The sequence below is a fragment of the Lynx rufus genome, unplaced genomic scaffold (assembly GCF_022079265.1).
Source record: "Lynx rufus isolate CCGP_SWC_20201006 ecotype Redwood Valley unplaced genomic scaffold, mLynRuf1.p SCAF_7, whole genome shotgun sequence".
Classification (NCBI taxonomy): domain Eukaryota; kingdom Metazoa; phylum Chordata; class Mammalia; order Carnivora; family Felidae; genus Lynx; species Lynx rufus.
In genome coordinates this window covers 51,832,587-51,854,577 of record NW_025814889.1, presented here as the reverse complement: position 1 = coordinate 51,854,577, position 21,991 = coordinate 51,832,587, and the positions used below count along the sequence as shown (strand labels likewise).

General features: G+C 39.6%; 1 protein-coding gene across 2 annotated transcripts in view; it reads right to left on the bottom strand.

Annotated features, from left to right (window-relative positions):
* PIK3C2G (phosphatidylinositol-4-phosphate 3-kinase catalytic subunit type 2 gamma) overlaps positions 1-21,991 on the bottom strand; it is a 337,991-nt gene that overhangs the window by 191,165 nt on the left and 124,835 nt on the right. For both annotated transcript variants that reach the window (XM_047066883.1, XM_047066884.1), the window contains 2 exons: positions 18,498-18,591; positions 2,830-2,924 (listed from right to left, as the gene is read on the bottom strand). In XM_047066883.1, the coding sequence (XP_046922839.1) occupies positions 2,830-2,924; positions 18,498-18,591 (189 nt within the window). The remainder of the gene's footprint in view (positions 1-2,829; positions 2,925-18,497; positions 18,592-21,991) is intronic.

Sequence of the window (21,991 nt, the reverse complement as noted above, 5' to 3'; positions counted from 1 at the left end):
GATAGAGCTATGTAAGAGGTATGGAGTTACAGGGCTTGGTAAACAATTGGACATGTTAGTGAGGAACAGGGAAGATCCAAGCCCTGGGTGAGCAGGGCAAGATGTTGAGTTCCATGTTGAACATGCTGAATCTGAGGAAGTGAGAGCTCATCCAAGTGAAAAATAAAATCATTAAATTGTATGGGCTTATTTGTTTAAGTGTATCATGGAGGGTCTGAGCTGCATCTTTAACATTTTAACTCAAACATTCTATATACAAATATTCCCTAAGCTTGATGCTAGGTGCAAGGTATTTTTTTAAACTCCAGGCCATGTTTTAAATATGATTAATATTATTTCATGCTTAGGATATTTTTCCTGATACTTTTTAAATTTAAGGTTTAAAAGGATGTAGGGATTTTAAAATCTCCCTCCTTGTTTTCATTTTCCTCTTCCCATATTCTTACAAATTAAGCACTCAAGAACAAACATTTCATTTGTAATTTATATTCTTTTCTATTCCTTCTATATTACTCTCTTTTTGAATCAGTGAGAGGTGAAATGGGCTTTGTTTTTTGTCTTTCTTTTCTTCATTAGGGTGAGAATTATACAGAGAAAGACCTTCCTCGCAATTCTTTGGAAAGAGTGACATAATTAAATTTATTGTGAACTTCCAAGTATGACACTGATTTACAACTTTGTTTGCATTCACTGTTGCCTTTCAAATGACTCCAATTTTCATGCTACTTTAGCAAATGAAGGACTTACTTTGGGGGCACATGTATTACAACAATCATTACTCTAGTAGAGAAGTCCTTAATATTTTATTCTACTTTTTAAAGATATCTTTTTGAATTATATTTTATATACATATTATATTTTGGTTCAAATATTTAAATCAAGATCATTATCAGGTCATGTCACTTTTTAACATGCTTTAATTTTCATAAACACATGTCAAAAAAAGTGAAAAGCACAAAAAATAAGTGAAGTTTTAAAGGAAATAACCACTGAGTTTGACTGAGTTCTAGTTTTACTATGAGAGCAGAAGACCACCAAGTGTATCTACTTAACTTCCCCTAGCTAGGTAGCAGCTGATTGAAAACCTGAGGAGCATAAGACTTCATTTAGAGCTTGATCTAAGAGTCTATTCAGTGACTGGCCCAGTGCTGGTCATGTGTGTGATGCCTCACTATACTGACATAGTAGAGGAAAATGTTCTGCTTTTTATATTAGGTATTTAAAATAAAAATGAACATCAGAATAAACACTGGTGGTTGATAGTTTCTTGTACCTCTACTTTGCTATGAAATGCTTGAGTTATTTTCATGGGAAGAGTGGTGTCAATATGGGTAACATTCCTCGAAGCAGAAAAACATACTCAAAAGTTAGACTTTTTTTCTACTAATTAAAGTTCTTCACTAGCAATTGAAGCTAGTAAATGATGCCTGCCATACATATGTGAGGACAAAAGATAGGTCTATTTAATTTGTGGATCACTGATATTTGTAATTAAAAGTTTTACTATGAAGGTGAGTCCACAAGTTTAGTAATAAAAGTAGGAAGTATGGCATCCAATGAACATCGTGTTCAATAGGATCAAGAATAGGTGATAATGGGGGCGCCTGGGTGGCGCAGTCGGTTAAGCGTCCGACTTCAGCCAGGTCACGATCTCGCGGTCCGTGAGTTCGAGCCCCGCGTCAGGCTCTGGGCTGATGGCTCAGAGCCTGGAGCCTGTTTCCGATTCTGTGTCTCCCTCTCTCTCTGCCCCTCCCCCGTTCATGCTCTGTCTCTCTCTGTCCCAAAAATAAATAAACGTTGAAAAAAAAAATAAAAAAAAAAAGAATAGGTGATAATGGAAGAAGATAATGGAGGATAATATCTCTTAAGTTTTATTTCTCCACTAACAACATTCAAAATTTATGTTTGGAGAAAAGTTGAGTACCCTAGGGATTTGCAACACCAAGTATATGTTAGCCTTCACTATTTACCACTGAATTGTACAAAAATTACTTTTAAAAAAAATTTTTTTTCAACGTTTTTTATTTATTTTTGGGACAGAGAGAGACAGAGAATGAACGGGAGAGGGGCAGAGAGAGAGGGAGACACAGAATCGGAAGCAGGATCCAGGCTCTGAACTGTCAGCACAGAGCCTGACGCAGGGCTCGAACCTATGAACTGTAAGATCATGACCTGAGGTGAAGTCGGACGCTCAACCCACTGAGCCACCCGGGCGCCCCAATGATTTTGACTTCTTTTTTTTTTTTTTAAGTTTATTTATTTTTGAGACCGAGAGAGACAGAGCGTGAACGGGGGAGGGGCAGAGAGAGAGGGAGACACAGAATCGGAAACAGGCTCCAGGCTCCGAGCCATCAGCCCAGAGCCCGACGCGGGGCTCGAACTCGCGCACCAGGAGATCGTGACCTGGCTGAAGTCGGACGCGTAACCGACTGTGCCACCCAAGCGCCCCCAAAAATTACTTTTAAGGCACACATTCTTCCCAAACACCCACTATCTCATAAGTAGATTTTATACTGAAATCTTCATGGATAGATATGACCACAAACAGCACAGGTGATTTAAAACTACAGGAAAGCTATCATCCAGATTTAAAATTCTGATTGGATGTGAACAGAAGCAACTGTACAAAGGGGAGTATTTGAAGACAACGACAGTTAAATTATACTCATAAATAAAAATAACCTTGACAAACACTCAACTTTGGCAGAGTTTTAAGTAGAGGTTTATATCAATGACAAGGGAAGAAATCTTCCACTGCTTCCAAAGCTCTATGGAGAGAACTTGACAATTAAAAAAAAAGTCATCTTGTCCTACTTTAGTTAATCTTACCAGTAAAGACGATGGGCAATCTGGATGCTTTGCAATGAACGGTGCAATAGGAGTTGTACTAGAGGACTTTCAAGGTTCCATTCAAACTTGGCAGCCTGAAGTAAGAGATATAATTACCTACTTCTCTTCTCAGTAGCAAAATTATAGCAGACTACAAAGGGACTTAAGAGGCTTAAGAAAAGACAAGGGGAAACAGCATAAACATCTTAACAAAATGTTAATATCATATTTGATAACCTTATTAGCTGGTGTATAATAACATAAAACACACATCACACAATTTGGATTTGTGGAGTCTCTTTCTTATTTATGCTTTAGTATCACAGGATAATAAATAGAGCAGATGGTTGATGGAGTTCAACCATGCCTACGAGAATCCTGGAACCCACAAAAGTAAATAATATCATGATTAGTGTCCTAGATATAAAAATGTCACTATTAAACAATAGATATTTGTCTGCTTTGGGGAATGAAATCAATCCATATTCAAAGCCTTAGCTGAAATCACCAATTGATATGTCAGTATTAACCTGCAGAACTTGACACGTTACTTAGAGGTTTCAAAGCTGATTGTTGCCACCCTAAGCCACCCATCCCCCAATCCTTTCCCTCATCTCCACTCTGAACAGCTCTTTAGGAGTTTCTAGGATACCCAGCCTGGTGGAAAATACAGACAGCAATGGCAGCCCCTAATATCCTGTGGACCTAATTCAGACTTCCACCTGTACTCTGCAGGGACCTCACTATCAGCATGCAGTACAGTACCTGGGCCCCATCATCATCCTAGAAATTCAAATATGTTGTGAAAGTGAAAACCAGGCTCTCTTGATAAAAGTTTCCATCCCTGCTTAAGCAGCAAGGCTTCTATCTTTAGCTGCTCAATAGCCATTTAAGTCACACACACACACAGACACTCATACACAGAATTTAAGCCAGATTACATACTATAGTGCAGAATTTAAGCCAGGTCCTATACTATAGTACAGACAACAGATAAAAGTGGGCACAACATGCATTCAGATACACACCGGAAGAAATACCTCAATATGCTGACCATACTCAAGGATGAGAAAGTTTATAAATTCCTAAGGTATAAGAGTGCCAAAGATGATTTCAGCAAATTTGCATAAACTCTTGATGCTGTCTGAATGTATAAAGATCATAATATATGTTGCCTTAAACTGCAGCTATGGCTTTCTTTCACTTACTTGCTAATACTGGGCTGACCAGGTCATAAATTGTGTTTATGACCTAATCGTATATCATATAAGCACATGAGCAAGAGAGGTGTCTTGGAATTTACTTCCATGCTTTTCTTTTTAGATTTCCCCATTATTTCTTCTTGATGCAATAACTACTTGTTGCTCTTAAATTGCTTCATTGTTTCTAAACTATAAAGCATCACTCTGTGTACTGATACAATTTTTCCCCTAAATGCTACCTCACCATCTAGGAGGGAGGCAGGCAATATTTCTGGTGCACACTGCATTATTATGAAATGTTCTTGGAACCTACCCACATGGTGTTGACCTGTGGTTTGCAGTAACTTTTGGGTCTGTGTCTTAATTGCTTTCTGTCTATGAACAATATGTCCTGTTTTTGTTATGGTCTCACAGTTTTATCTTATTGCTTTAATATATCCTGCATAATGCTAACAAGATAATACATAAAATAACACACTTCAAGAAAATAACAAATGGAGTAGAATTTTTTGTTTCAAAAGTTTTTATGTTTTTGAATTTTTTTTAATGTTTATTTATTCTTGAGACAGAGGGAGACAGAGTGTGAACAGGGGAGGGGCAGAGAGAGAGGGAGACTGAATCCAAACAGGCTCCAGGCTCCGAGTTGTCAGCACAGAGCCCTATGTGGGGCTCAAATTCATGAACCATGAGATCATGACCTGAGCCGAAGTCAGATGCTTAACCGACTGAGCCACCCAGGTGCCCAAGAATTTTTATGTTTTTAAACTTTTGAAGGCAGGAGAGAACGTGGAAGTTTAATGGCAAATTCTATAATAAATGTTTTGAAAATTCTTCCTAATTTTATTTTTCTAGCCATTTCTTTCCACCTCAAATCATTTTATAAATTTCACTTTTTTTCAAACATTTATTTACTTTTGGGAGAGTGCAAGCGGGGGAGGGGCAGAAAAGGGGACAGAGGATGGGAAGCTAGCTCTACAATGACAGGAAGTGGGCTCTTCGATGACAGGCTGACAGCAGCGAGCCGGATGTGGGGCTCAAACTCACAAACTGCGAGATAATGCCCTGAGCTGAAGTTGGATGCTCAACTGACTGAGCTACCCAGGTGCCCCTATAATCTTCATTTTTATTTTTTTATTTTTATTATTTTTTTAAATTTTTGTAAGTTTTTACTTATGTATGTATGTATGTACGTATGTATGTATTTATTTATTTATTGAGAGAGAGAGAGAGAGACAGAGAGAGAGAGAGAGAGAGAAGAGAGAGCACAAGCAGGGGAGGAACAGAGAGCAAAGAGGAGAGAATAATCCCCAGCAGGTTCCACACACTGCAGAGCCTGATGCGGGGCTCGAACCCATGAACTGTGAGATCATGACCTGAGTCGAAGTCAGACACTTAACCAATGTGCCCCTATAATCTTCATTTTTAATTAGAGAGTAACTCAGTGCTTCCTAATTGTACTTCTGTGCATTTGCTGTTGGATTCTGTGTGCACCTTGTCTTATGAATTTAGACTTGCAGGTTTATGGCTCTCAGCAATATTCCTGATGCCAAGTGTATTGATTCAGACTGTCATTTCAAAAAATTTTGTAAAAGGTTATTTTATTTTTTTTTTTGATTAGGGTAAGATAGAGCATGTTGCCCATACTCATGAGCCATGAGATGAATAGTGTTCCTACAAGTTAGATTAATTTTTATTTTCACCACACTATCCTGGTAAGTATAGAAAAATCACAACTATAAGGATTGTTAGAAGTAACTCTATGGTACAACTATTTCTAAACCAGCTCTCTCCCTAGGAGTCCTTCAGAGGAGTATATATTCCATGTGCAAAGCAATATGGTATTCAAGTCACTGATAGAGGTTTTCCCTATTACTTTCAAAGTTTTCTGTCCTAAATGTTCAGAAGCTGAGGCACTTGGCATTTAAAATAGCTTGCAATTACAACCAGACCTTTCAGATAAGAACACATCTGAAGAGACGGAGGGAAGATGGCAGCGTAGGAGGACACTGGGCTCACCGCGCGTCCTGCTGATCACTTAGATTCCACCTACACCTGCCTAAATAACCCAGAAAACAGCCAGAGGATTAGCAGAACGGAGTCGCCAGACCCAAGTGCAGACGAGAGGCCCACGAAAGAGGGGCCCCTCCTGAAGTGGATCACCTAAGGAGAAGCAAGCTAAGCCTGCGCCCCTGCCGCCGTACACCTTGCCTACCCACCCCAGCTAATACGCCAGATCCCCAGCATCACAGGCCTGGCAGTGTACAAGTAGCCCAGACGGGCCACACCACCCCACAGTGAATCCCGCCCCTAGGAGAGGGGAAGAGAAGGCACACACCAGTCTGACTGTGGCCCCAGAGGTGGGCTGGGGGCAGACATCAGGTCGGACTGCGGCCCCGCCCACCAACTCCAGTTATACACCACAGCACAGGGGAAGTGCCCTGCAGGCCCTCACCACACCAGGGACTATCCAAAATGACCAAGCGGAAGAATTCCCCTCAGAAGAATCTCCAGGAAAAAACAACAGCTAATGAGCTGATCAAAAAGGATTTAAATAATATAACAGAAAGTGAATTTAGAATAATAGTCATAAAATTAATCGCTGGGCTGGAAAACAGTATACAGGACAGCAGAGAATCTCTTGCTACAGAGATCAAGGGACTAAGGAAAAGTCACGAGGAGCTGAAAAACGCTTTAAACGAAATGCAAAACAAAATGGAAACCACCACAGCTCGGATGGAAGAGGCAGAGGAGAGAATAGGTGAACTAGAAGATAAAGTTATGGAAAAAGAGGAAGCTGAGAAAAAGAGAGAGAAAAAAATCCAGGAGTATGAGGGGAAAATTAGAGAACTAAGTGATACACTAAAAAGAAATAATATACGCATAATTGGTATCCCAGAGGAGGAAGAGAGAGGGAAAGGTGCTGAAGGGGTACTTGAAGAAATCATAGCTGAGAACTTCCCTGAACTGGGGAAGGAAAAAGGCATTGAAATCCAAGAGGCACAGAGAACTCCCTTCAGACGTAACTTGAATCGATCTTCTGCATGACATATCATAGTGAAACTGGCAAAATACAAGGATAAAGAGAAAATTCTGAAAGCAGCAAGGGGTAAACGTGCCCTCACATATAAAGGGAGACCTATAAGACTCGTGACTGATCTCTCTTTTGAAACTTGGCAGGCCAGAAAGAATTGGCACGAGATTTTCAGGGTGCTAGACAGCAAAAATATGCAGCCAAGAATCCTTTATCCAGCAAGTCTGTCATTTAGAATAGAAGGAGAGATAAAGGTCTTCCCAAACAAACAAAAACTGAAGGAATTTGTCACCACTAAACCAGCCCTACAAGAGATCCTAAGGGGGACCCTGTGAGACAAAGTACCAGAGACATCACTACAAGCATAAAACATACAGACATCACAATGACTCTAAACCCGTATCTTTCTATAATAACACTGAATGTAAATGGATTAAATGCGCCAACCAAAAGACATAGGGTATCAGAATGGATAAAAAAGCAAGACCCATCTATTTGCTGTCTACAAGAGACTCATTTTAGACCTGAGGACACCTTTAGATTCAGAGTGAGGGGATGGAGAACTATTTATCATGCTACTGGAAGCCAAAAGAAAGCTGGAGTAGCCATACTTATATCAGACAAACTAGACTTTAAATTAAAGGCTGTAACAAGAGATGAAGAAGGGCGTTATATAATAATTACAAGGTCTATCCATCAGGAAGAGCTAACAATTATAAATGTCTATGCGCCGAATACCGGAGCCCCCAAATATATAAAACAATTACTCATAAACAGAAGCAACCTTATCGATAAGAATGTGGTAATTGCAGGGGACTTTAACACCCCACTTACAGAAATGGATAGATCATCTAGACACACGGTCAATAAAGAACCAAGGGCCCTGAATGAGACATTGGATCAGATGGACTTGACAGATCTATTTAGAACTCTGCATCCCAAAGCAACAGAATATACTTTCTTCTCGAGTGCACATGGAACATTCTCCAAGATAGATCATATACTGGGTCACAAAACAGCCCTTCATAAGTTTACAAGAATTGAAATTATACCATGCATACTTTCAGACCACAATGCTATGAAGCTTGAAATCAACCACAGGAAAAAGTCTGGAAAACCTCCAAAAGCATGGAGGTTAAAGAACACCCTACTAACGAATGAGTGGGTCAACCAGGCAATTAGAGAAGAAATCAAAAAATATATGGAAACAAACGAAAATGAAAATACAACAATCCAAACGCTTTGGGACGCAGCGAAGGCAGTCCTGAGAGGAAAATACATTGCAATCCAGGCCTATCTCAAGAAACAAGAAAAATCCCAAATACAAAATCTAACAGCACACCTAAAGGAAATAGAAGCAGAACAGCAAAGGCAGCCTAAACCCAGCAGAAGAAGAGAAATAATAAAGATCAGAGCAGAAATAAACAATATAGAATCTAAAAAAACTGTAGAGCAGATCAACGAAACCAAGAGTTGGTTTTTTGAAAAAATAAACAAAATTGACAAACCTCTAGCCAGGCTTCTCAAAAAGAAAAGGGAGATGACCCAAATAGATAAAATCATGAATGAAAATGGAATTATTACAACCAATCCCTCAGAGATACAAACAATTATCAGGGAATACTATGAAAAATTATATGCCAACAAATTGGACAACCTGGAAGAAATGGACAAATTCCTGAACACCCACACTCTTCCAAAACTCAATCAGGAGGAAATAGAAAGCTTGAACAGACCCATAACCAGCGAAGAAATTGAATCGGTTATCAAAAATCTCCCAACAGGGGGATTCTGGGAAGATGGCGGCGTAGGAGGATGCTGGGCTCACCGCGCGTCCTGCTGATCACTTAGATTCCACCTACACCTGCCTAAATAACCCAGAAAACCGCCAGAGGATTAGCAAAACAGAGTCACCGGACCCAAGTGCAGACGAGAGGCCCACGGAAGAGGGTAGGAAGGGCGGCGAGGCGGTGCGCGCTCCACGGACTGGCGGGAGGGAGCCGGGGCGGAGGGGCGGCTCGCCGGCCAAGCAGAGCCCCCGAGTCTGGCTTGCAAAAGCGGAGGGGCCTGACGGACTGTGTTCCGACAGCAAGCGCGACTTAGCGTCTGGGAGGTCATAAGTTAACAGCTCTGCTCGGAAAGCGGGAAGGCTGGAGGACAAAGGGAGGGTGAGCTGCGGAGCCCCCGGACGACAGAGCTCAGTTTGGCGGGGAACAAAGGCGCTCGCCAGCGCCATCTCCCCCGCCCATCCCCCAGCCAAAATCCCAAAGGGAACCGGTTCCTGCCAGGGAACTCGCTCGCTCCGCGCGAACACCCAACTCTGTGCTTCTGCGGAGTCAAACCTCCGGCAGCGATCTGACTCCCTCCGGCTGCCACAGGGCCCCTCCTGAAGTGGATCACCTAAGGAGAAGCGAGCTAAGCCTGCCCCCCCTGCCGCCGTGCACCTTGCCTTCCCACCCCAGCTAATACGCCAGATCCCCAGCATCACAAGCCTGGCAGTGTGCAAGTAGCCCAGACGGGCCACGCCACCCCACAGGGAATCCCGCCCCTAGGAGAGGGGAAGAGAAGGCACACACCAGTCTGACTGTGGCCCCAGCGGTGGGCTGGGGGCAGACATCAGGTCGGACTGCGGCCCCGCCCACCAACTCCAGTTATACACCACAGCACAGGGGAAGTGCCCTGCAGGCCCTCACCACACCAGGGACTATCTAAAATGACCAAGCGGAAGAATTCCCCTCAGAAGAATCTCCAGGAAAAAACAACAGCTAATGAGCTGATCAAAAAGGATTTAAATAATATAACAGAAAGTGAATTTAGAATAATAGTCATAAAATTAATCGCTGGGCTGGAAAACAGCATACAGGACAGCAGAGAATCTCTTGCTACAGACATCAGGGGACTAAGGAACAGTCACGAGGAGCTGAAAAACGCTTTAAAGGAAATGGAAAACAAAATGCAAACCACCACGGCTCGGATGGAAGAGGCAGAGGAGAGAATAGGTGAACTAGAAGATAAAGTTATGGAAAAAGAGGAAGCTGAGAAAAAGAGAGAGAAAAAAATCCAGGAGTATGAGGGGAAAATTAGAGAACTAAGTGATACACTAAAAAGAAATAATATACGCATAATTGGTATCCCAGAGGAGGAAGAGAGAGGGAAAGGTGCTGAAGGGGTACTTGAAGAAATCATAGCTGAGAACTTCCCTGAACTGGGGAAGGAAAAAGGCATTGAAATCCAAGAGGCACAGAGAACTCCCTTCAGACGTAACTTGAATCGATCTTCTGCACGACATATTATAGTGAAACTGGCAAAATACAAGGATAAAGAGAAAATTCTGAAAGCAGCAAGGGGTAAACGTGCCCTCACATATAAAGGGAGACCTATAAGACTCGTGACTGATCTCTCTTTTGAAACTTGGCAGGCCGGAAAGAATTGGCACGAGATTTTCAGGGTGCTAGACAGCAAAAATATGCAGCCAAGAATCCTTTATCCAGCAAGTCTGTCATTTAGAATAGAAGGAGAGATAAAGGTCTTCCCAAACAAACAAAAACTGAAGGAATTTGTCACCACTAAACCAGCCCTACAAGAGATCCTAAGGGGGACCCTGTGAGACAAAGTACCAGAGACATCACTACAAGCATAAAACATACAGACATCACAATGACTCTAAACCCGTATCTTTCTATAATAACATTGAATGTAAATGGATTAAATGCGCCAACCAAAAGACATAGGGTATCAGAATGGATAAAAAAACAAGACCCATCTATTTGCTGTCTACAAGAGACTCATTTTAGACCTGAGGACACCTTTAGATTCAGAGTGAGGGGATGGAGAACTATTTATCATGCTACTGGAAGCCAGAAGAAAGCTGGAGTAGCCATACTTATATCAGACAAACTAGACTTTAAATTAAAGGCTGTAACAAGAGATGAAGAAGGACATTATATAATAGTTACAGGGTCTATCCATCAGGAAGAGCTAACAATTATAAATGTCTATGCGCCGAATACCGGAGCCCCCAAATATATAAAACAATTACTCATAAACAGAAGCAACCTTATCGATAAGAATGTGGTAATTGCTGGGGACTTTAACACCCCACTTACAGAAATGGATAGATCATCTAGACACACGGTCAATAAAGAAACAAGGGCCCTGAATGAGACACTGGATCAGATGGACTTGACAGATCTATTTAGAACTCTGCATCCCAAAGCAACAGAATATACTTTCTTCTCGAGTGCACATGGAACATTCTCCAAGATAGATCATATACTGGGTCACAAAACAGCCCTTCATAAGTTTACAAGAATTGAAATTATACCATGCATACTTTCAGACCACAATGCTATGAAGCTTGAAATCAACCACAGGAAAAAGTCTGGAAAACCTCCAAAAGCATGGAGGTTAAAGAACACCCTACTAACGAATGAGTGGGTCAACCAGGCAATTAGAGAAGAAATCAAAAAATATATGGAAACAAACGAAAATGAAAATACAACAATCCAAACGCTTTGGGACGCAGCGAAGGCAGTCCTGAGAGGAAAATACATTGCAATCCAGGCCTATCTCAAGAAACAAGAAAAATCCCAAATACAAAATCTAACAGCACACATAAAGGAAATAGAAGCAGAACAGCAAAGGCAGCCTAAACCCAGCAGAAGAAGAGAAATAATAAAGATCAGAGCAGAAATAGACAATATAGAATCTAAAAAAACTGTAGAGCAGATCAATGAAACCAAGAGTTGGTTTTTTGAAAAAATAAACAAAATTGACAAACCTCTAGCCAGACTTCTCAAAAAGAAAAGGGAGATGACCCAAATAGATAAAATCATGAATGAAAATGGAATTATTACAACCAATCCCTCAGAGATACAAACAATTATCAGGGAATACTATGAAAAATTATATGCCAACAAATTGGACAACCTGGAAGAAATGGACAAATTCCTGAACACCCACACTCTTCCAAAACTCAATCAGGAGGAAATAGAAAGCTTGAACAGACCCATAACCAGCGAAGAAATTGAATCGGTTATCAAAAATCTCCCAACAAATAAGAGTCCAGGACCAGATGGCTTCCCAGGGGAGTTCTATCAGACGTTTAAAGCAGAGATAATACCTATCCTTCTCAAGCTATTCCAAGAAATAGAAAGGGAAGGAAAACTTCCAGACTCATTCTATGAAGCCAGTATTACTTTGATTCCTAAACCAGACAGAGACCCAGTAAAAAAAGAGAACTACAGGCCAATATCCCTGATGAATATGGATGCCAAAATTCTTAATAAGATACTAGCAAATCGAATTCAACAGCATATAAAAAGAATTATTCACCATGATCAAGTGGGATTCATTCCTGGGATGCAGGGCTGGTTCAACATTCGCAAATCAATCAACGTGATACATCACATTAACAAAAAAAAAGAGAAAAACCATATGATCCTGTCAATCGATGCAGAAAAGGCCTTTGACAAAATCCAGCACCCTTTCTTAATAAAAACCCTTGAGAAAGTCGGGATAGAAGGAACATACTTAAAGATCATAAAAGCCATTTATGAAAAGCCCACAGCTAACATCATCCTCAACGGGGAAAAACTGAGAGCTTTTTCCCTGAGATCAGGAACACGACAGGGATGCCCACTCTCACCGTTGTTGTTTAACATAGTGCTGGAAGTGCTAGCATCAGCAATCAGACAACAAAGGCATCAAAATTGGCAAAGATGAAGTCAAGCTTTCGCTTTTTGCAGATGACATGATATTATACATGGAAAATCCGATAGACTCCACCAAAAGTCTGCTAGAACTGATACATGAATTCAGCAAAGTTGCAGGATACAAAATCAATGTACAGAAATCAGTTGCATTCTTATACACTAACAATGAAGCAACAAAAAGACAAATAAAGAAACTGATCCCATTCACAATTGCGCCAAGAAGCATAAAATACCTAGGACTAAATCTAACCAAAGATGTAAAGGATCTGTATGCTGAAAACTATAGAAAGCTTATGAAGGTAATTGAAGAAGATTTAAAGAAATGGAAAGACATTCCCTGCTCATGGATTGGAAAAATAAATATTGTCAAAATGTCAATACTACCCAAAGCTATCTACACATTCAATGCAATCCCAATCAAAATTGCACCAGCATTCTTCTCGAAACTAGAACAAGCAATCCTAAAATTCATATGGAACCACAAAAGGCCCCGAATAGCCAAAGGAATTTTGAAGAAGAAGACCAAAGCAGGAGGCATCACAATCCCAGACTTCAGCCTCTACTACAAAGCTGTCATCATCAAGACAGCATGGTATTGGCACAAAAACAGACACACAGACCAATGGAATAGAATAGAAACCCCAGAACTAGACCCACAAACGTATGGCCAACTCATCTTTGACAAAGCAGGAAAGAACATCCAATGGAAAAAAGACAGCCTCTTTAACAAATGGTGCTGGGAGAACTGGACAGCAACATGCAGAAGGTTGAAACTAGACCACTTTCTCACACCATTTACAAAAATAAACTCAAAATGGATAAAGGACCTAAATGTGAGACAGGAAACCATCAGAACCTTAGAGGAGAAAGCAGGAAAAGACCTCTCTGACCTCAGCCGTAGCAATCTCTTACTTGACACATCCCCAAAGGCAAGGGAATTAAAAGCAAAAGTGAATTACTGGGACCTTATGAAGATAAAAAGCTTCTGCACAGCAAAGGAAACAACCAACAAAACTAAAAGGCAACCAACGGAATGGGAAAAGATATTTGCAAATGACATATCGGACAAAGGTCTAGTATCTAAAATCTATAAAGAGCTCACCAAACTCCACACCCGAAAAACAAATAACCCAGTGAAGAAATGGGCAGAAAACATGAATAGACACTTCTCTAAAGAAGACATCCAGATGGCCAACAGGCACATGAAAAGATGTTCAACGTCGCTCCTTATCAGGGAAATACAAATCAAAACCACACTCAGGTATCACCTCACGCCAGTCAGAGTGGCCAAAATGAACAAATCAGGAGACTATAGATGCTGGCGAGGATGTGGAGAAACGGGAACCCTCTTGCACTGTTGGTGGGAATGCAAATTGGTGCAGCCGCTCTGGAAAGCAGTGTGGAGGTTCCTCAGAAAATTAAAAATAGACCTACCCTATGACCCAGCAATAGCACTGCTAGGAATCTACCCAAGGGATACAGGAGTACTGATGCATAGGGGCACTTGTACCCCAATGTTCATAGCAGCACTCTCAACAATAGCCAAATTATGGAAAGAGCCTAAATGTCCATCAACTGATGAATGGATAAAGAAATTGTGGTTTATATACACAATGGAATACTACGTGGCAATGAGAAAAAATGAAATATGGCCTTTTGTAGCAACGTGGATGGAACTGGAGAGTGTGATGCTAAGTGAAATAAGCCATACAGAGAAAGACAGATACCATATGGTTTCACTCTTATGTGGATCCTGAGAAACTTAACAGGAACCCATGGGGGAGGGGAAGGTAAAAAAAAAAAAAAAGGACGTTAGAGTGGGAGAGAGCCAAAGCATAAGAGACTGTTAAAAACTGAGAACAAACTGAGGGTTGATGGGGGGTGGGAGGGAGGGGCGGGTGGGTGATGGGTATTGAGGAGGGCACCTTTTGGGATGAGCACTGGGTGTTGTATGGAAACCAATTTGTCAATAAACTTCATATAAAAAATAAATAAATAAATAAATAAGCAAATGACATTTTGGATTTTCAAAAAAAAAAAAAAAAAAAATCTCCCAACAAATAAGAGTCCAGGACCAGATGGCTTCCCAGGGGAGTTCTACCAGACGTTTAAAGCAGAGATAATACCTATCCTTCTCAAGCTATTCCAAGAAATAGAAAGGGAAGGAAAACTTCCAGACTCATTCTATGAAGCCAGTATTACTTTGATTCCTAAACCAGACAGAGACCCAGTAAAAAAGAGAACTACAGGCCAATATCCCTGATGAATATGGATGCAAAAATTCTCAATAAGATACTAGCAAATCGAATTCAACAGCATATAAAAAGAATTATTCACCATGATCAAGTGGGATTCATTCCTGGGATGCAGGGCTGGTTCAACATTCGCAAATCAATCAACGTGATACATCACATTAACAAAAAAAAAAGAGAAGAACCATATGATCCTGTCAATCGATGCAGAAAAGGCCTTTGACAAAATCCAGCACCCTTTCTTAATAAAAACCCTTGAGAAAGTCGGGATAGAAGGAACATACTTAAAGATCATAAAAGCCATTTATGAAAAGCCCACAGCTAACATCATCCTCAACGGGGAAAAACTGAGAGCTTTTTCCCTGAGATCAGGAACACGACAGGGATGCCCACTCCCACCAATGTTGTTTAACATAGTGCTGGAAGTGCTAGCATCAGCAATCAGACAACAAAAGGAAATCAAAGGCATCAAAATTGGCAAAGATGAAGTCAAGCTTTCGCTTTTTGCAGATGACATGATATTATACATGGAAAATCCGATAGACTCCACCAAAAGTCTGCTAGAACTGATACATGAATTCAGCAAAGTTGCAGGATACAAAATCAATGTAAAGAAATCAGTTGCATTCTTATACACTAACAATGAAGCAACAGAAAGACAAATAAAGAAACTGATCCCATTCACAATTGCACCAAGAAGCATAAAATACCTAGGACTAAATCTAACCAAAGATGTAAAGGATCTGTATGCTGAAAACTATAGAAAGCTTATGAAGGTAATTGAAGAAGATTTAAAGAAATGGAAAGACATTCCCTGCTCATGGATTGGAAAAAATAAATATTGTCAAAATGTCAATACTACCCAAAGCTATCTACACATTCAATGCAATCCCAATCAAAATTGCACCAGCATTCTTCTCGAAACTAGAACAAGCAATCCTAAAATTCATATGGAATCACAAAAGGCCCCGAATAGCCAAAGTAATTTTGAAGAAGAAGACCAAAGCAGGAGGTATCACAATCCTAGACTTTAGCCTCTACTACAAAGCTGTAATCATCAAGACAGCATGGTATTGGCAGAAAAACCGACACACAGACCAATGGAATAGAATAGAAACCCCAGAACTAGACCCACAAACGTATGGCCAACTCATCTTTGACAAAGCAGGAAAGAACATCCAATGGAAAAAAGACAGCCTCTTTAACAAATGGTGCTGGGAGAACTGGACAGCAACATGCAGAAGGTTGAAACTAGACCACTTTCTCACACCATTTACAAAAATAAACTCAAAATGGATAAAGGACCTAAATGTGAGACAGGAAACCATCAGAACCTTAGAGGAGAAAGCAGGAAAAGACCTCTCTGACCTTAGCCGTAGCAATCTCTTACTCGACACATCCCCAAAGGCAAGGGAATTAAAAGCAAAAGTGAATTACTGGGACCTTATGAAGATAAAAAGCTTCTGCACAGCAAAGGAAACAATCAACAAAACTAAAAGGCAACCAACGGAATGGGAAAAGATATTTGCAAATGACATATCGGACAAAGGGCTAGTATCCAAAATCTATAAAGAGCTCACCAAACTCCACACCCGAAAAACAAATAACCCAGTGAAGAAATGCGCAGAAAACATGAATAGACACTTCTCTAAAGAAGACATCCAGATGGCCAACAGGCACATGAAAAGATGTTCAGCGTCGCTCCTTATCAGGGAAATACAAATCAAAACCACACTCAGGTATCATCTCACACCAGTCAGAGTGGCCAAAATGAACAAATCAGGAGACTATAGATGCTGGAGAGGATGTGGAGAAACGGGAACCCTCTTGCACTGTTGGTGGGAATGCAAATTGGTGCAGCCGCTCTGGAAAGCAGTGTGGAGGTTCCTCAGAAAATTAAAAATAGACCTACCCTATGACCCAGCAATAGCACTGCTAGGAATTTACCCAAGGGATACAGGAGTACTGATGCATAGGGGCACTTGTACCCCAATGTTCATAGCACTCTCAACAATAGCCAAATTATGGAAAGAGCCTAAATGTCCATCAACTGATGAATGGACAAAGAAATTGTTGTTTATATACACAATGGAATACTACGTGGCAATGAGAAAAAATGAAATATGGCCTTTTGTAGCAACGTGGATGGAACTGGAGAGTGTGATGCTAAGTGAAATAAGCCATACAGAGAAAGACAGATACCATATGGTTTCACTCTTATGTGGATCCTGAGAAACTTAACAGGAACCCATGGGGGAGGGGAAGGAAAAAAAAAAAAAAGAGGTTAGAGTGGGAGAGAGCCAAAGCATAAGAGACTGTTAAAAACTGAGAACAAACTGAGGGTTGATGGGGGGTGGGAGGGATGGGAGGGTGGGTGATGGGTATTGAGGAGGGCACCTTTTGGGATGAGCACTGGGTGTTGTATGGAAACCAATTTGTCAATAAATTTCATATATATATATATATATATATATATATATATATATATATATAAGAAATCTTTCCACATACAAAAAAAAAAAGAACACATCTGAGTTACAAAAATGAAACAAAAATGAAAAACATCAAGACCATTTTATTTGAACTACCTATTCAGCCCTTATTTCATAGTCAACTTGGAAAAAAAATATTGTTTGTAGTTTGGGTATTACATGGTCATTTGTAAGATGTATAGTTGTTTATAGTTCAAAATATTCAGATTAAATCAGTGTTTGCTCATATTTCTATATAAATTTATATTATTTTCTAAAATTACTCCAACATTGTGACATTTAATGTTGTGGCTAAAATGCAGTATTTGTTGGCAGAATTAGAGTATTATCTTATTAAACTACTTTTATAGGTTCATAATCAATATTAGAACATCGTAAGGCAAAGGCAAGAAACACATATGTTATGAGTAAAAGACTGTTTTTCACATAACATTTATTTGATTAATTTTTAATTGTTCTACATAGATGAAAAGATTTCATCACCAGCATTTCTACCCACCCCCCCCTTCCAGTTCTAATTAATAAGTGAAGTTGTTTTTTAAAAAATTTCTTTTTTGGCTTTTATATACCTTTTTTGTAACTACCAATTTGGGCTAAAGAATTTCTATGTTACCCATGTTGACACATGAGCTATAGTTTAGCTCCTGGCTTGCCAAATTACAATATCACTTTTATGTCATCTGTTGTGGAAACTTTTTAAAAATTTTTTTAAATGTTTATTCCTTTTTTGAGAGGGAGACAGAGCATAAGCGGGGGAAGGGCAGAGAGAGAAGGAGACACAGAATCTGAAGGAGGCTCCAGGCTCTGAGCTGTCAGCACAGAGCCCAATGCTGGGCTCGAAATCACGAACCATGAGATCATGACCTGAGCCGAAGTCAGGCACTTAACCAACTGAGCCACCCAGGTGTCCTGGAAACTCTTTTTAAAAAATTATTGGTTAAAATCCTGGAATCCTTTGGCAACTCTGTGGTTCTTACCTGAACTAGCTGTGGGAGATAGTCCAGTAGTTCATCATTCAAGAGGTTGTCTAATTGTTGAACTGCCACTTTACGAATTTCTTGATCTGGAAAACTAATACAAAGTATATATATCTATTAAGCTATTAATGGTATGGAATAATCCATGACAAATGTCAGGGAGAAGAGAGAATGAATTCCACCCCCAGCACGTAAGATAAAATAATAATCTCACAATCAATTAAGATGATAATTAGTACCAAATTATTTTTCCACATTCTCTACTCTCATATGAACTGAAGTAAAATGCCCTTTCAACTAGATTTCCTTGGAAACTTGGGTTTAAGTCAGAATTGTTAGCTTTCTCGTCTATAAAGGATTGTAGGATAGCTAAAATCTTGAAACTCTTTGCCGTACATTTTACTAAGAAAATTATTACCAGTTGGAGACCTGATAGCTTATATAATTAAAAATGGGATATAATATATTTAAATGAGTTTTGACTAGGTCATAATGAAAAACCAGAAATCTAAAGTACCTTACGATAAATAAACAACAATAATTTAATAAGACTAAATATTACTAGAATATGAAGTTCTTGAGGGTAACTGCCTGATTCAATTTTGGACTTCATATGTCTGTTGTAAGATTAAGCACCCATTAGACACTTAATAAATGTTTGTTACTGAACTAAATTTATGAAAGTATTTAGCATTTGAAAATCTATTCCAGAAAACAATTAATCCTCAGATGGGCTCCTCAGACTGCCATCATCTTGTTCCATCAGAAGAATTAGATTCAATTATCTCCAAGCTCCTGGGAAGTGCCTAGAGATAACTTTTGGCATCATACTGTTTTGACGTGATTTTGACATACTGCTTTGACATGATTAGATATAACTGGGGCTTTGGTGAGAAAAATTAATTTTAAATAAATATGTTTTCAGAAAAAAATCAATATGCATAATTTAAAACTTAAAGGAACGGGGCACCTGGGTGGCTCAGTCGGTTGGGCGTCCGACTTCAGCTCAGGTCATGATCTCACAGCTTGTGAGTTCGAGCCCCGCGTCAGGCTCTGTGCCAACAACTCAGAGCCTGGAGCTTGCATCAGATTCTGTGTCTCCCTCTCTCTCTGCCCCTCCCCTGCTCATGCTCTGTCTCTCTCTGTCTCAAAAATAAATAAAAACATCAAAAAAAAATAAAAAAATAAAACTTGAAGGAACTACTTACAGTAACTGATTGAAAAAACAAGTACATAAATAAATAAACAAAAGCCAAAAATTTTTTTGTATGGAAACAAACTGAATGCTTTCAACCAATCAGGAGAGAGTTCTGAAGATTGGCTCCCAATAGTATGGAGATCAGGAAACTTTTAAAGTCTATAATGTCCAGTCTCTTTTCAGCATATTAGGTTACTGAAGGGTGAAATGAATACTATGCAGCTACAGTGTCAAGAAAAAAATTGGTATTACTTAATATCTCTCAACTGTCCTTGATAGCAGCTTGAAATGTAATGCATAAATGTAATGTTTTACATAGTTTTTCTTAAGTTAAACTGAGCATTTTAATTGCAACAAAAATTTCACTTCCAAGGTTAGTCACTCAAAACCCTTATTTCTGACCTGCAAATATTTTTCCTATAATTTTCTCCCTTTGAGCAATCTAGCAGTAAGACCTAGTAAGAACTGTAGTCCAGACACATCTTCTGAAGTACTGCTAAGGTCAGAAGATCCCACCATAACATCAAGTGCAGGTGAAGAGCAGAAAGGGTGCAATAAAAATGCAAAGCTAGAAGAAGGTCAGCTTGTTTTAGCACACTTACACTACTTTCTCCTAACTAAATGTGATTGATTCAAATTTATTGCTCTCAATTACTAAGCCGTTTGTCTGAAGCTTGTAGACATCAAGGTCAGTTTGAGGACAGTTTGAAGTCTTAGAGGAAAGAGTTACTTGGAACATTTTGCTGCCTAAGTGATGACTTAAGTCAGATACTAGTCACCCATGCTTTCTTTTGTGTGTATTTTATATTATTGGTACGAATGAAAACAGAAAGAAATAAAGAAACAAACATCACAATGAAACAAAATTCTTTGGTGAACACTATACCTCTAACTGTGTATTTATTTCCATATACTGGAATGTAAACTCCATGAAAGCAGAAAATTTTTGCCTGTTTCATTCATGGAGGTGTCCCAAATGCCTCCAGACTGGTGAACATCCTGTACATATTTTTTTTTTTTTTTGAAGAATGTTTAAACTGAATTATCTTTCCAACTAAAACATCTCTGCTGCTAGACTTTTCTATCATGGTTTGTGTTATTATCTTTCTCCAATCATGTAGATCTAAAATTTCGAGTCATATTTTCCCCTCTTTTGCCCTCTTCATCGAATTTCCCCCCCTTTCCCATCTGGCAAAATTCAACTGATCTCTGAAGTCAAAACTCAAGGGCTGATTTACCTGGAAAGCTGTTTCAGCTACTTTGTAGCCTCCTGTAGAGTTTATCACACTCTTCTCAGTGGGATTCTATATTATGTACTTGGTTGAGGGCAGGCTCATTCATTATAAATCCCTGATACAAGCACAGTTGAATAATAAGCTCCTAGTAGTCTCTTATCTTTATATCTAATCAGTTGCCAAGTTCAGTGGACTTTTCTATCCAAATGGCTCTAGCATTACGCCTGTTTTTAGTTTCTTCTGCATCTAGCTAGTCTAGGCCATAATTATCCCATGCTGGTATTAATATTTTTCATAGTAATACCTTAAAAATTTCCCTAAATTATTTCTTTTTAAAATATCCTTTTCTTTTGGGGAGAGCACAAGCAGGGGAGGGGCAGAGAGAGGGGGATAGAGGATCAGAAGCAGGCTCTGCGCTGACAGGCTGACAGCAATGAGCCTGAGACAGATGTGGGGCTTGAACTCACAAACTGCCAGATCATGACCTGAACCCAAGTTGGATGCTCAACCGACTGAGCCACCCAGGTGCCTCCTCCCTAAATTATTTCTAAATTCACTTGTTATAAAACTTTAAATGGTTTTCTATTTCCAACGGGCCTCTCTTAGGTCCATACTGCTTATCTAGATAGCCAAGGCTAGCCAAACATGAGATTTTTCTCCTACTGTAATACTGAATAAACTGCTCTGGCTGACTCACTGATTATTTTTATTCTGAAAATGTCATGTGCATTCTCACCTTTGTGAGCACTGTAACCCCCACATGGAACAGCTTCTCTTCTCAGAGTTTGAGTTCTCCTTCAAAATGTGGTCAAATGCTTTTAAAGGTTACTACCCCAATGTTTACTAATCACTTCTCTGAACTCTAAGGGCATTGACTGGCTGACTCCATTGGGCAATTAGGATATGCTAGTGTTTATTAGAATTTATCGTTTTTATATATGTGCCATCATTCTCAACTAGTGAATAAATCAACTGAAGATAAGAATTGTTCTATACTCACTTTTTAATTCTTAGGATTTAGCACCATGCTCCATACGTGTTGGGTCATTAATAAAAATGCA